The 16673-nt window shown below is 37.5% G+C and overlaps 1 protein-coding gene across 1 annotated transcript in view; it reads right to left on the minus strand.

The window, feature by feature from the left end:
• Positions 1-16673, minus strand: part of Patr-1 (Protein associated with topo II related - 1) — a 490596-nt gene that overhangs the window by 175717 nt on the left and 298206 nt on the right. Inside the window, exons 9-10 of the mRNA XM_067159788.2 lie at positions 5915-6070; positions 2339-2470 (exon numbers count right to left, since the gene is read on the minus strand). Coding sequence (XP_067015889.2) covers positions 2339-2470; positions 5915-6070 — 288 coding nt within the window. The remainder of the gene's footprint in view (positions 1-2338; positions 2471-5914; positions 6071-16673) is intronic.

Below are 16673 nucleotides of genomic sequence, written 5' to 3' on the forward strand. Positions count from 1 at the left end.
AAACTATTCTGTGGGCTTCGAGCTAAGCGTAAATGCCTTCGCTGAACAGCATGGGAACAGAGCTGCAGAAAGAAAATTTTCAGCGAGTGAAAAGTTGGTGCGTGACTGGCGGAAATTGAAAAAACAAGCTAAAAAGCACAAACCCTTCTAGACGCGCGTTTAGAGGTCCTGAAACAGGGAAGTTTCCTATAATTGACGAAGAAGTGTTTATGTACGTCAATGAAATACCTAGCAATGGCTGCAGTGTATCATATGAAATGTTACAAATTAAGGGACAGGAGGTAGCGCGCAAACACAACCTAACTCAGTTTAAGGCGAGTCGTGGGTGGATTAAGGGGTTCATGCAATGACACAATCTGTCAGTGCGAAGGAGAAAAACACTAAGCCAAAATGTGCCTGCTGATTACATGGACAAGATTGTAAATTTTCACCGATTTGTCATACGTTTGCGCAAGGAAACTTCGTACTTGCTTTCTCAAATGGGTAATGCCGACTCCAATCTTTTTTGATATGCCTCGCAACAGCACTATTGTGCTAAAAGATCATAGAGTGTATTAATGAAAACCAGAGGTAGTGAGAAGTTGCGATGCACGGCAATGCTAGCCATTACAGCTGACGGAATAAAGTTGCCACCTTACATCATTTTCAAGAGGAAAACAATGCCTAAGAATATACAGTTTCCCCGTGGAATTCATGTACGAGTGCAACCAAAGGGTTGGATGGACGTAGAAATCATGCTGGACTGGGTTAAAACTGTGTGGGATAGAAGACCCGGTGCACTACTAAAACAACCAGCTCTGCTTGTTTTAGACAGTTTCCGAGGTCACCTCGTGAACGAAGTGAAGCAACTTCTCAGTAAAAATAAGACAAGACAAATAGTCATTCCTGGTAGCCTAACATCTGCTTTGCAGCCACTAGACGTATGTATTAATAAACCCTTTAAAGACCACTTACGTCGATTTTAAGAATGGAAGATTAGCGGCGATCAGCAATTGACGCCTGCTGGAAATATCAGGCATCCACCCTTCGACTTGTTATGCTCGTGGGTGATAAGAGTTGGGATCTTATACCACCTGAACTAGTCTCCAAGAGCTTCAAAAGGACTGGGATTTCGAATGCACTAGACGGATCTGAAGATGACGCAGTGTGGCAGAGAGGCTAAGAATCTGATACTGGTATTAACAGCAGCGAGGACGGTGCATCAGATACCGAAACCTGCGATAGCGACACAGAAGATTGGGAATAAATTGTGTACCGGTAAGTCCATATTTCACAACAAAGCGATAATTTTTTGCAAGTGTAATATTTTAACTTTAATACTCAAATTAATGACAATTAACTTAATACGTTCATTTTTATTTTCAGGTTGGAAAAACGTTCGCCGAATTGTTGCGAATAATTATGAATTTTGTTTTAGACTATTTTAGTTATTTTGATGTATACACGCGAGTATTACGTGCATCTTAAATTTGTATCAAATACAATTTAGTTATAAATAAACTTTTTGAGTAATACAAATACTGATATTAAAAATTCTTCGTATAATGGTCCAATAACGGACCATTTATATTGGTACCCTACTACTTTTTCGAAAATTTTTGTATAAAAAGTGCGACGATTATGCCGGGAAATACGGTAGTCTTAACGAGAGGAAGGCGAACAAGCAAGCCAAACTATAATACAAGGCAATGAACTAGCATTCACTGAAGTCTTAGAAGATGGCAAGTGTGTCTTGTATGTGTATCAAACATTCAGAACATAATCCCAATGTTACAGTCCCTCCTTTAAACAAAACTCTCAATCATTTCTGCACAATAAAAAATCACTACATCTCATTTGCAGTGCAATTTCTTAAAGCAAAAATTGTATTCTGGCTTAACATTAAAGCAACCTTTGCAAACCTATTAAGTTAAGAATGGCTATCTTGCACACTGACGTAGCACCCTTAAACAGTTTTAACAGGCCTCCGCTAAAAAAACATTGACAGCCCGGACCAAAATTGCAACATATTTCACAGAAAATCACCCACTTTACATCACCAGACACTGCAGAGTCTGATACAACTACAGACGTTAAACTAGGACCAATCAGAATGAAATGATAATCATTTTGTTATTGTACGGAAACCCTGTCCTGCGGATATTTAAGAGAACAGCTGTGTACTAAAAATCCTTGTAAGTAAAAAAAGCTCAAATTAAGAAATTTCACAGGAACTGTTAAATATTCTTACAGTCACCTTGTTACCTGAAGTTCGTAAAATATGGAACAACTGAATGATCAATAATTAAAGATAAGGAATTAAAGATTTTTAAACCTGGAAAGAAACAAATGTACTCACTCGCTCTATTTCCAAAAGAATTTGTTTGGCACGACGTGTGTCACGCTGCGAGGTTGCTACAGTTGTATCCAGACCCTCAGGAGAGACCACATCCATGTCAATAATCTTGCGTGGTGCTGTCACACTACCAATCTGCAATAATATTTTATTTTATACTAAAGAGTTTTAACAAAGACCGAAGAGTATGTCAAATGAAAGCCAAGGGTTGGGCAATAGAGAATTATTATGTTTCTCTATATGTAGAAGGATACAAGACACTGGTAGCAGAAACAATAGTGTGATTATTCAATAATCCAGATTCTACTACGGAAAATGCCGTAGTTCAACAATTTTTCCCATTTTCTCCTAAAAAGTAATCTCTCAAACACTCAGACCAAAACTGCAAGTCTCCTGAACCAATCAGAATACCAATTCTAAGACGTTGACACAAACTTAGTCATAGAATCAGCCGCCACTTCCAAACTTAAAAATCAATTGTGTCTCAGAATTTTCTTTACTTACAAATACAACAAAGTTAAATTAGATCTGGACTGTATGCTATCAAACTTGAATGTCCAAAGAAGCACAAATTCTAACAGTCCAGATTTTGTTCAGAGTTATTAAAGATTTGTGTACCTATCAGTAAAGTGGAAAAGCTACAGCATGGACACTTATAGAGAAGAAACAGGGACCCTCAAATCTACATTTCAGCACTGCCCGAGTGGCTCAGGTCTTCGGTTCAGAGGGTCTCCGGTTCGATTGCCATCCCGGTCGGGGATTTTAATCGCATCTGATAAATTCTTCTGGCTCAGGGACTGGGTGTTTGTCCCAACACTTTACTCTTCATATACACAACACAACACTACACTACACTGCCAACCACCACAGAAACACGCAATATCTATTACATTCCTCCATATAGGGTTGGTGTCAGGAAGGGCATCCAGCAGTAAAACGGGGCCAAACCCACATATACGACACAGTTCACACCATCGACCGCACAAATGTGGGAAAAGCTGTAGAAAAAGGAAAAAAAAAGTCATTTAGGAAGACCTATGCTGCCAATAGGCTTTGAATGATGGCTATAAAGTGGGCATACCTCCTTTCATTTCATGATTTTAAAACTGTTTTGGAATGGAACAGCCAAGGAAAGCAACAATGTTGGGGTGAGAAAAATGTGTGCAATCATAACAAGTGTGGGAAACAATTCCTGTGATGTGAAGAGAGAAATGTACTATGCTGTGAGGTATCGGTCAAGAACTATTCACAGAAATCAACCTGGAATAGGTCTGCAAAGGTTCGCATTTCTCAATCAACCAACATGAAATAAAACAAGTGTTTAAACTGTCAGCCTTACCATTCATTGTATTTCAATAAAATGAAGGATGCTAATATGGATAGACATAAAATAGCATGCTGAGCGCCTCCTGCAGTATTCCAGTATCAACATTCCCATGATAATGTCCTCTTAACAGACAACTGGAGAGTACGCATACTCCAAACATCTTTGGGGTTAAGGGAAACAAGTTTTTATGGAGAACACGAGAGAAAGCCACCATGGCATGGTGTGGGCAGGAATGAGTACAATACATAAAATATTACAATAAAGATAAGGCTATTGGTTAAAGTAGAGCAAATTATTTATTGTACAACACTGTTGACAACTCTGTGACGTTGGTGACGAGTATTAGCTCTCCCCAACCATATTTCGAAACCTGCATTTGTGTTTCTTTAAAATTGTGTCAATCAGAATTATTTCAGTCTTGTATTCTACAAGTACCTTCTACGTGGCCTTGCCCACTTTATTTAATTGATACCATCTTCGTCATTGTCACCATGAGATTATGTTGCTGTAATGTTTTCTCTTGCAATCCTTAATCTTGGTCTGGTAAAATTACGTGCCCTAAGTTGGTGGGCGAGTCTATGACTTTCGCTTTCCGTTCTGTGGGGCCATGCTCATTATCGGTGTGGTCCGCCATGAGTCTTGCCTTGAGTATGATGGAGGAAGGACGTGTGTTTACTCCGCTCCGGCATTTGGTTTCTGAAAACGACATGAAGCCTGGATAGATGGCTTGGTATTGAGGGCTTGCCCTCAAAAATCTTCTCAACCACTTTTCTACTGAACGTCCTCTGAGCTATTTAGTTTTCTAATAATGTGTAATGTACTTGAACCTCTATGTAAGTAACGTGTTTCTGCAGCTTCATAAATTCTTTTCCTTTGGCCTCTGGATTCTATCGAAGGTGGTGTACAAACTGTGTGTCTCAAGATTCCTGGTGTGTGAAACTTCTAAAACCGTCCATCCTCATCTTCTTTGATTTTAGTTAGGGCATTCTTTAATTCGGGTTCCCTATTGTATTTTGGTAATTTCGCCTATCTGTTTCTGAAAGGCGTGGGTAGTGAAATTTAAGGTTACTTCCAAAAAAGAATTATGTTTTCATATTTCTTCTAATTTGTAAAGGCAAATTGGTTTATATTTATCTAATGTTTTCGGAAAGTTATGTGTAATTGGAAAGGTAACTACGCTGTTTATAAACTATAGAGCACGAGAGGTTTCACCTGAATTTCAGTGAAATGTTTTTCTGCCACATTCTAATTCTGGTTTATTTTATTTATTCTCCTGGGTTCTTTTTAATTATGTTTTTGGGGTTTCTTTCCCTCCTGTATTTGTACCATTGTTGCTCTTGTTTGTTTTTGGTGGTTGCTATGGACGCATAGGATGTTTACGTTTCCATAGTAACCGGTTGGGTTGTTCTCTGCTGCTGTTTTATTATTATTTTCATGGGTCGGTTTCTGTCCTTACGTCGTTTTCTAATTATATGTCTTGGGTTGACTCTACATCCTGGTGGGGTATTATCTTGTTTTACTTGCCTTTTCGTTCTTTGTTTCCCTTTGTTTTATTCTACGCTCTCCCTGGGTGGTATGATTTATTACCTTTTCTGGCAGTGAGATATGTACTGAATTCTGGTGGAATCTCTGGATTGTAGTTGGTACTGTTCAAATTGATAATAATTATAATAATGAAAGAAAATTAAATTATTGGAAACTATTAAGAGTATAATTTAAGCAAAGAAATGGTCTCTGTTGAAGTGTAAACAGGTTACTAAGTCCTCAATTTCTGGGAGGTTTTTATGGAATATTGAAAGTATATTATTTTCTTTTCGTTCGGCCGAACATTTTATATTTTAACTTCACCCTTGCGTTTTATGTAGATTATAGTTTCTTTTCGAGGGCGTTCATCTATTCATTTTATACTAATTATGACTACTTTTACCCTTATTTATTAAATAAAATATTAGGTATCTTGTCCTCAAAGAACATCTTGTTTTCTTTAGTAGTGTTGAAACAACTTATTGCCATACCAAGGGTAATTTTCGGTTCATGGTCTCTGGGTAACTGTTTGGTAAACCTATGTAACGGTAAGTGTTTAACATTAATGATTTTGGTGTCTATTGACTTAATTTTCTTGTCTATGTTTAACTTCTACTGCTGATAGTCGGTAAGGCGGTAGAACTCTGATTCAGTGGATGTTCAAACATGTTGATACAACACTGTTTTAAGTTTGTGAAAGACATGAGAACACATCTCACTATACTTACTTGTAACTTTCCAAGCGAATTTTCAAACTGTGCTGGTGTATATACACGCGAGGGTTGATCACGGTCACGATCTCTATAGCTGTCACGCCGCTCTCGATGGCCACGTTCTTGTTGATAGCAATCTGCTTCTGTTTTAGGCTGTCTAGACATGAAAACCTGAAACATAATTAAAATATAAGCATTTTTTCATGAAGAAGCTGACAATCACAAAATAATGAGAATAATTACTTTTTAAAAAAAGCCATCTCCACATAACTGCATGAAGGCACTTGGAGAAATGGAAGGTACAAGCATCCTCTATTTGTAATCTCTGCACTGATTGGGATAGCATGGTTAGCTCAATCAGTTTGAAGTAATTGTGCTTCCCATCTTTCTGCTGATACATATTTCAGTGAGTCTCAATTACAGAAATTAAGTTGAGAGAGTAAAATAATTCTACGTGTACACTGAATACTTTCCGGCAAGATTTCTTGGAGAAGAAAAAAAAAATATGAAAAGATCACCTACCACAATTCAAGACGAACTCATGGTGACAAAGACTATTCATCATGAGAGCTGCCATTGAGCGTTCTGGTCATTTCAATTGATGGTCGCAGGTAGAAGACATAATGACTAAAAAGCCTGATGGATAAAAAATGTGTGTGCTCTGTTTAAGTGAACTTCAGAGTGCATGAATTTCTAGGGAAACATAATTTAAAACGGCTGGATACTGTGAGGTCTCTTAGTCATCCTTACCGTAAGTCCCAATTAATATTATTCTGCTTTTATCTATCCTCTAATTTTCTTGGTCAATCTGCCTTGTTAAGTAAGTTCTAGCTTGTATTTGTTTCAGTGTGACTCCAATTTGACTAAATTCTTACAAAATTTGCACTACCGTTTAACAAATTAAAATTCATTGGAAAACTCCACACTAAATTTAGCTTTCTGAATTTAATCAGTTGTTTACAGGTTCTGGCTTACTTCAGCAAAGCTCAAATGAAGGGGTCAGGACAAAAGAGTGCCAAGCAACATTTTCTTCATTTTTAGGGAGAGCAGTTAGAAAGTTTGTTCAAATCGTGAAAACGTACCATTCATGGGAATGACGAGCTTTCAAAGGTTTATTAATATTCATTTTACATGATGTATAGGCATAATTTCTTTTGGGCTGTTATATATAGGGTCAAAAGTCAATGATGATGATGATGATGATGCTTGTTTGAAGGGGCCCAACATTGAGGCCATCGGCCCCTATGGTATGAAATGAAACACATTTTAAAAGTACAAAATTCATCCACTGACCAGAATTCAAAACGTGATGAAGAATGAATTGATGAATATGATTTTAAAACAGTCAGTGGATCTGACCCGCAAAACCTCACAATCCCAGAAACAATATTACTGACCAAGGGACTGCTTCCAAAGCACAATCCTGAAACGATGATGCTTGTCTAAAGGGGTTGAATATCCATGTCAACGGTCCCTCATAATGGCAGTTATCGCTAGCAAAGCAGAACCATAGTGTCTCTCAAGTCGCGGTACTAATCAAAGGTAGCATAAACTCACAGTGTTCCAAACATTATGGTACCACTCACAAGTATTGTACGTCGTGCAGGTAACTCAGACCTCTGGTGTTTCTCACATAATGTCGCACTGATAGGCAACGCAAACCCATAGTGTTCCCAACCTAGGTGTACTAATCACAGGTGCCAGTATTCCCGTGGTGTTCCTCACATAGTGGGTACCAAACATAGGCAACGAAGACCCACGGTGTCGCTCATATTGTGTTACTAACCAGAAGCAACGCCCAGACCCATGGTGTGTCCCACATAATGGTACTAATCACAGGCAATGCCCAGACCCGTGGTGTTCCGCATTTAGTGGTACGAATCACACGTACTAGAAACCCACAGTGAAGCCCACTGGAATGCTACGAATCACAAAACTAATGAGTACCTAACAGAGTGGTACTACTCGCAAGTAAAGGTGATCTATGGTGTTCCCCGTGTGATGGTACTAATCACAAGTAGTTTCATGATGATGATGATGATGATGATGCTTGTTGTTTAAAGGGGCCTAACATCTAGGTCATTGGCCCCTAATGGTACGAGATGAGACGAAATGAAATGACAAATTAAAAACCGAAAATCTTCCACTAACCACAATTCAAAACATGAGGATGAAGAATGGATGGATGGATGGATGGATGGATGGATATGAATTTAAAACTATCAGTGGAACCAACCCACAGTACCTCACATGCACAGAAGCTGGCGTAACACAATAGTATCACTGACCAAGGGACTGCCCCTATAGCACGATACTGAAACGATGATGCTTGTAGTCGAAAGGAGTCCAAAATCCAAGTCATCGGCCTCTCATAATGGTACTTATCACTAAAAAAGTAGAACCATGGCATTTGTCATGTTGCGGTACTAATAAAGAATAGTATTGACTAGTGGTATTCCACACATTATGGTACTACTCACAGGTAATGAAATTCACACGTTTTACAGGCCTTCTGTGTTTCGCACATTGTGGCGCCATTGACAGTTAACATAAACCTATGGTGTTCATCACCCAAGTGTACTAACCACAGGGACTCGTACTATCGCATGGTGTTCCTCGTATGGTGGGTACTTATCATAGGCAAGCCAGAACCATGGGTTCCGTCATCCCATGGTGTCGCTCATATAGTGCTACTAATCATAGGTACTGTAAAAGCCGTCGCGCTCTCCTTTGCTACTGATCGCAAACCTATTTGGTACCCAACATAGTGGTACTACGTGCAAGGAAAAGTGACTCATGGTGTTCCCCACGTGGTGGTACTAATCACAAAGAGTTTCAGGGTTCTTATATAATCATCCCTTGGTTGCCCCTTTCAGTCGCCTCTTATGACAGGCAGGGGATACCGTGGGTGTATTCTTCGCCTGCGTCCCCCACCCACAGGGGATTGCGTGTTTGGTCCGCGAGAAGTATTTTATTTCCCTTAAGTCCGCTGGCGAGCCGGTTAGGATCCACCTATCCGCCACCTGGGACGTGCCACATGGGAGTATCACCTCTCCCCCTGCTACGCCTGCGTAGTAGGTTTGTGGAAAAGTCAATACTTCTAATATCATTTCATAGAATACTGTGGCTTGGCACACTTTTATTTTGGTACTGATTTCCCTGACTTTCCATGACTGAAAAGAAAATATTTCCCCAACTCTTGACTCATTAAATGACAGAAAGGTTATAAATCAATTATATTATTTTTTAAATCGGCTAAAAATTAATACAGTACGTCATAACATAAATGTGTAAATTTGTACCATTAAACCTCTAGCAAATTTAAATATGTTTCAGATAACACTAAAAAACAGTTGTTTTTTTTTTTTTTTTTTTGGACACTTACTGGTTGGATGTCAAAATAGTCAAACGTTGATTTTGCCCATTCTAAATACATGGAAATCAACAAGGCTATGCTTCTTTTGTCTTCAACAACAGTATTTTTGATGTGACATTTTCTCTTTCCCTCAAAGCTTCAAGTTTTTTTTTTTTTACTTTTCTAATGTCTTCAAGTTTTTTAATTTCCAAGGACATCTTTCTTTTTTCTGCTCTATTCTTTTCTTCTTTTTTTGACTTTTGTAGGCTTTCCTCATATCTTCTGTGGGTAGCTCTGACATTGTTCAAGAGTGTTGGGTTATTGGTATTTTCTGGATGCTTTTATAGAATCTTATTGCATTTTGAACTAACACTGCGTAACAAATTGTATTCATGTAGATTTTCAACAAGTAAATTTTTATTTACTGAATAACATCTCTCAACAGTAGAATTTCCATGAGAAAAGATTAAACCTAGTTAAATAACTTGCCACAGTTCCTGATATTTTATGTTCTCCATCAATAATCCTAAATAAAAGTCATCAAGTCTTGCAAATGAACTTGCATTTTCTAAACAAGTTTTGAAATGTTGTTCAAATGTAATGTATGCTTCACAACAACAAAAAATCTGAAATTCTGTTAGCAGTGTACAATGATTCTAATAATATGTTAACTCTCTGTTTTCCTTGTTCTGATTGACTGAATATTATGTTGGGCTCCAAAGATGACAAACCTTGTACAGTTCTGTAATTAATGGGGCATTTTTCTAATAATTTTTCAGTCACTTTGCAGTATAGTTTTACACTCTAACCTGAACTTTTGAATATCAGTTTACTTTTCTTTGGTTTCTTTAAGAAGCTTTTCGGTTTGGAAACCAATATCAATATTTTTCAAGTCATGGTAGTTGAGCTTATCTTTTAAGTCCAAGCAGAAGAGAGCAGATGTACTAAAAGGTAGTCTCTCACTTCTTATGAACCTCTCCAACAAACTACGTAAAATGATTTGCAAATCTGTGAACAAAAACAAAGCTAGTGGATCCGAAGTTTGAAATTTTCTTAGAAATGGTTGACATTCTTACAATTTGCTTTACGTCGCTCTGACACAGATAGGTCTTATGGCGACGATGGGATAGGAGAAGCCTAGGAGTGGGAAGGAAGCTGCTGTGGCTTTAATTAAGGTACATTTGCCTGGTGTGAAAATGGGAAACCACGGAAAACCATCTTCAGGACTGGCGACAGTGGGGTTCGAACCCACTATCTCCCAAATACTGGAACTAGCCGCACTTAAGCGACTGCAGCTATTGAGCTCGGTGGTTCACATTCTAGGGAGATGTTTCTGAAAAATGCCACTCTGCACTTGATGAAACTGTCTTTTGTTTGTTCTGAAATATTTCTTAATAGTTTTGTATTCAAAACGTTTCTTGAATCAATGAATTCCTTAACATTATCAAAAATATCTAAAAGTCTGTCACTACATGCTACATTATCCAACCATTTAGTGGTACAGTATTTTAAGGAAAATCTGTATTGCCAGTAAGAATAGTATATTCTGCATGGCGGGCAGGAGAATAATTGAAAATGTAATAGGCATCTCGAAAAGTCATGCATGTTCCACTTTGCAGCTAGCAGACCAGAACCAATCGGTCCATTTATCACATGTAGCCCACAAACTCCAATGTTAATGAGTTTTTTCCCCATCAGGATTCTCTTCCTTCATTCTATCTTCTAACTTTTTCATAAAACTCAAATTAACATTTGGGCCATCCATTGAAACTTGAATATTTTTTGCTTCAATGGCTGGATTCCTACATTTAAACTTTAAAGTAAATTTTGCACAGTAGCTCTGCCTAAAAACGCACTGGTAAAATACTCTGTACTTACTCTACTCCTATTGATGTCAAAAAACCTAACAAATATATCCGTCTGTCCCCTTTGTACTATATTATTTAACGACTCATCAAAACAGATGACTTAATCATCACACTGTTGCAACGTATCTGAGTTCATTGGAAAAATGAGAAACTAGACCATAGTTTGTAATGTATTTGCACTTTGTGGCACCCATTTTGAACCTGGAAGCAACTGAAATATCTGGAAACATTAGTTTGAATGTTTCTTGTACATTTGAACATGAATTTAATGAAAACTTGCTAGTAACAACTTTCAAAGCCCATATTGCTTCCACTCTTGTAACATCGTCCTTTGTGCAAAATGATTCAACTGACTGTTGAGCGGATTTCAAAATCTCAGGTTGGGGTGAAATTACCATACTTTCTTGACTAGGTGGCTGGATATTTACTTGACTCAAACTAGCAAAATTTTCACTTGAGGTACTTGTGGAAGAAAAAAAAAAAATGTTAATGGAAGATTGGTCTTCTTTTGTTTTAGCTAAACTCTTACGAGTTTTTCTTTTACAACGAGATATAACAGACTGACGACTCGTGCTTGATAAATCAATTGATTTTATGCAAATGTTGCAATGAGCTTGTGAAATGGTAATCCCTTTGCTTAACCAGCCTGTGAATTAGGGGTTGATTTTACAGTCCAATCTTTGGTCATTAAAAAGGGTTTTCTTTGATGATGTCATATTCAAAATGAATCTGCAAAGAAAAAATAAGTTACTTTATAGAAAATTAACTTTTTCTGCCACATATCAAGACTACCAGAAATCACGGTACTGAAACATTTTTTCAACAACTTTTGGAAAAGTAAAATCAAGAATAATTGGTTCAAAGAAGCCTGAGATGATTTACATGGGTTAAGATTGACAATGCAGCAAATTGAAGACAGAGAAGAGAAGAGGATCTTGAGAAACAGAGACTTAAGCTAAAAACTTTTACACACAAACAGTACACCATTAACTGACCGAAGAAAGGGCAGCCAGGTCAGAAAGAATGTAGTTCTGGGAGCAGAAGAAGAAACATAAGCCAGATTTGTAGCTAATGCTCTTGAAGACTTAAATGCATATGGATTGATTTAAGTGCTCCAATGTGGACGTAAAATAATTAAAAACAAAACAAAATATATTCAACCATGATGCATTTTTGTATACAAAAAGACATAGCAGAACATATTTATAATGAATTACTAAATATCTATAATAAAAGTAATCAAAATAAAATGTAGCCTTTGATGGCAAATTTCTGTAGCCTTTAAGATAGTGGTAGACTTATCTCCTGTCTACCTTTATATATTAAAGGCATAAAATGAATTGTTTTATATTAAAAAGATGGTGAGTATGATGTACATGATTACACTTCATATGGTTTTGTACTTTTGCAGTACTTATTGAATAAAAGTTGAAGTATAGTAAATGTGCAGTTAGAGTGTAATTTTGTAATATACTGTAAATTAAAGTAGTTCTTGATTCATTCTATTTTAAAAGTAATAACAGATATTTAATATATTGTATAAATATTTCTTACCTGAACTTGATTACAATTTGTTTCACCAGCAGTTATCAAGGAAAAATTGCACATTTGTTGATGATTTATCACAGCAGCAAGTGTGAGTGAATTATGTAATTTAAAAATCCCTGACTTTTTTAAGAGACCTAGCTATTTTCCCTGATTTTCAGCATTTATTCAGTGTTTCCCTGACTTTCCAGAAAGTGTGAGCCATGTAGTGACACTTATGTTAGGAACACTTATGATAATGAAACAATTTCTGATAATTCATCTCTTTTAATCAGAAACGAAAGCTAACACCACAATCTTCAATTAAAATAACATTTCAATCAATAATATTTAAACTGGTAGCATTAAAAATCAGGGTGGAACTGGCAACTGAAGAGAAATTGATATCAACATAAATCTATCATGGGAAAAGGTCTGTTTGTATCTTTTAACAATGATGTTCTTTTCAGAATGTGGAATATTGTAAACTTGGAAGTGCACATGCATAACAATATAACTAACAGGTCAGCAGCTCGTTGCTTACACTTATCCAACTTCATTAGTGCTTTCAAATTCAGGAATCAACGTGAGATAGAACTGGTGATGGACAGGTGGGACATAGTCCAGGAGTTTCAACACATCTTGCAGTTTGTTTTTGTTTACTTTTCACACAGTAGTGTACTTTTATTTCATGGTCACTGTTGTGGTACCTCTTTTTCGTACATTACAGTCTACAAAATCCATATTCACTCTTGTTTTTAGTTTGATAAACTATGGCTTTGTTCTTCAAATTTAAAGCATATCACGTCTGTGAATTTAAATTCCATGCCACTTACACAAGTTTTAAAAATAAATCACAAGCTTTTTAGCATCAACAGCGTTTGTTTCGAGATACTTCAACGTTGCACTACCTATTTTGTCACTGTCTCTTCCTGCAATATTCTAATCCCACAAAAACATACAACACAGTCATGAATTCCTATATTGTATGTCCACAATTGCCGTAGATAAAATGCTAGAGAACAGGTAAGTTTAGGTGTTGGTAAGGTCTGCCGTAAACTGACATTACATGAATTGAAGAATTTTCTTTTCTTTTGCTAACTCACAGTATTCAGCCATCTTTGCTCTCAGTGCATCTGCAGACCAGAGTTGAAATTCTTTCTCACTCGTGGAAGACTTTTTTCTTCTTTGGTACATCTCAGGAGACAGCGACACAGCTCTCCAGTATTTGTCCCTGGAACAATATTTCTGGTCTTGCTCGCTACATATTATCGCCATTCTTTTCTCCTCCTCTTATTCATATGTATCTTCTTGAGATGTATTTTTCTCTTTCTAGAATTTGGATTTCTCTCATGGCAAACATAAAAGTGGCCTTGATAAATGATCTGGAATACCCTAAACAATGGAAAAATCAAGCCTTGGTATGAGAAATACCCATGTTGAATCCTCTGTTATGTAACTAATAACGGCTACTTTAACAAAAGTGCTGTAAAATTATGCACTAGTTTCTCTGTACCTCGTATAAACCTCTTACCTTAAGTGACAATAGAGAGAAAGCAACCGAATTAAAATCGGAACAATATAGTGCCAAGCCACACAACAAACAATGCATATCTGAGATTTTTGGTTAACAAAGGCCTTAAACTAACCAAAGAAAATTTGTATTGAAAAAGCCACTTGCTGTAGACCCAAGAGTGTTATAACAGTTCCTAAAACGTAACCCACTGATTTAGTAAGTTACATAACCTCAGCAACAAAAGCAGAAGCTTTCTTTATGGTCAAAATAATGCCAAGCAGCACTTACCTCACTTCCACTTTCAGAGGAAATTTCACATGCTATTTGCAGAAGATTGTCAGGGTCTACATCTGAATCACTGGGCAATTCTTCAGAATCACTAGATAACATAAGCTGTCTCCGACAATCCATAGTAATCTGGGTCTCCTTGTTACTTGATGCTGTTTTGCTCAGAGTGTTAATAAGAACTGTTGGGGGCAACAAGATGAAGATCACATCACATGTGGAGCCCCTTGAATGTGTTTCAATGCAAGTTTTCAGTATTAACTGACAGTTTATCATAATCGTCAACAGATGCCACCGACAGCTCTGTTTCACAAAAAATGCTGCTTGGTACTCTTTTGCCCTGAACCCTTCAAATCATAATTTTACTGGTAATCTTTAAATTTTGTAAGCAAGTGGGAAATGTTTAACACTGATGTCATTCATCCCTCTGACAACATAAACTGTTTCCTGAATTCCAATGCCACCCCCCTATCTTCAACTTAGCACACTGGAATATCTAGCTTCAGCCAACAGCAAATATTCTTCAAGCGGCCGTGAGTAGCCAGAAGAATGTATTGCAGGTAGTTCCCTAAATGTCCAGTCGCTCACTCCGCAAACAAAATGAATGTGCTGAAAGTTGTTTGCAACACACTGTAGATGTATATTATTTCAATGAGCGAAACTTGACTCAAAGTAAATATAACTCTAATAATTTCAACCTACTAGGGTACCGACTTCTGAGATCCGATAGAAGAAACAGGGGTGGTGATGGTTTAGGGGTGTATGTGCTTAGCCACTTGAAACTGAAAATCACTTGTCAGCTCAACCGTATGAGCAGAAACCAGAATATCAATAGTTGCTCCCTCGAGACCAAACTTTCACCACGCGCAGAATGACTGTCCTTTGTTTACTTCTTCCGGCCTTCTCATGGAGGATGAATTCGAGCAGTGCACTGTTCACTTAGGAACTAAGCCCTCAGGTTCCAGTAGAGTCACAAAGCCTTGACAAGACCACTGGTCTGGATTGGTTAGGGTAGGGCCTGGACAAGACCATTGGTCTGGATAGGTTAGGGTAGGTCCTGGGCAAGACCAGTGATATGGGGCAGTATTAGGCCTCTAGTTTCTTGTGGAACACCATTGGTCTGGACTGGTTAGGGTAGGGCTGGGACAAGACCATTGGTCTGGATTGGTTACAGTAGGGGCTGTTCTGTATTCTACATAGTTTCCTTCAAATGTTCCATTTACCTGTGCTTGTATGCCGCCGCAGTTGGTAACAGAATTTCATCATCATGACTGACGGGAATGACATCACGTGCCAACTTACGTTGGCAAATAGGAATGCAAGTAGTTACTTCAGCAATGGAAAATAGCGTGCAATGCTCTTCATTAAGTTACAAAAGTAAATGTATTTCTGGGGGTGGGATGGTGTGTTCCTCAATATTGTAATGAACACACCTATCCTCTGACACTCATTCCAAGTAGGATTTCATAAATTTCTACCTCCTTATAATGTCAGAAACATATGGACACGAGGTGTCAACTTTTACCACCAGAATACATGTTTATTGAAATTACTCCTCAGAATACAAAGTGTTTGTTGTGTGCTGTATATAGATCACCAAAGGCAGGACGTTTAACTGACTTAGAAATGGACTTACTGAGATTCCATCGTATGAACATGTGATTATTATGGGAGACTTTACTACTAATCTTTTACACACTAACTCAGCAGAAACAAAGCGTCTATTACATATGTTCTAGATGGGTAATATGACACCACTTCCTCCCTCGGCAACAAAACCTCTCACACTTTTCTCGACTGACAAATAACCTTGACAGAGTAAAGAACCATGGACAGACCTCAGCCCCTGGATTTTCAGCTCATGACATCTTTATGTACTACTTCTTAATGGTACATCAAGCAAGGCCCAAGTACATTACAGTGTGAGAATACAACGTAGACAGTGATGCATTAATGGCAGATGCATATTCGAGATTGTGACACAACATTACACAGATGACAAATATTGATGGCATTGTCCACACTTCAAATGATCGACAGTAGTGTTACAGATTTATGATAGACGTCCTCCTTTATACATAATAAGAACTAAGGAAGGAAAATCCCCCAGATTAATGAAGACATTAAATGTTTAATGACAAAACAAGACACTGTTCACAGAAAATACAAACGTGACACAATGGAGGACAAATTTAATGACTACAGGAAACTTCATAATAGGACAGA

This window comes from Anabrus simplex, chromosome 1, assembly GCF_040414725.1.
Source record: "Anabrus simplex isolate iqAnaSimp1 chromosome 1, ASM4041472v1, whole genome shotgun sequence".
Lineage (NCBI taxonomy): Eukaryota > Metazoa > Arthropoda > Insecta > Orthoptera > Tettigoniidae > Anabrus > Anabrus simplex.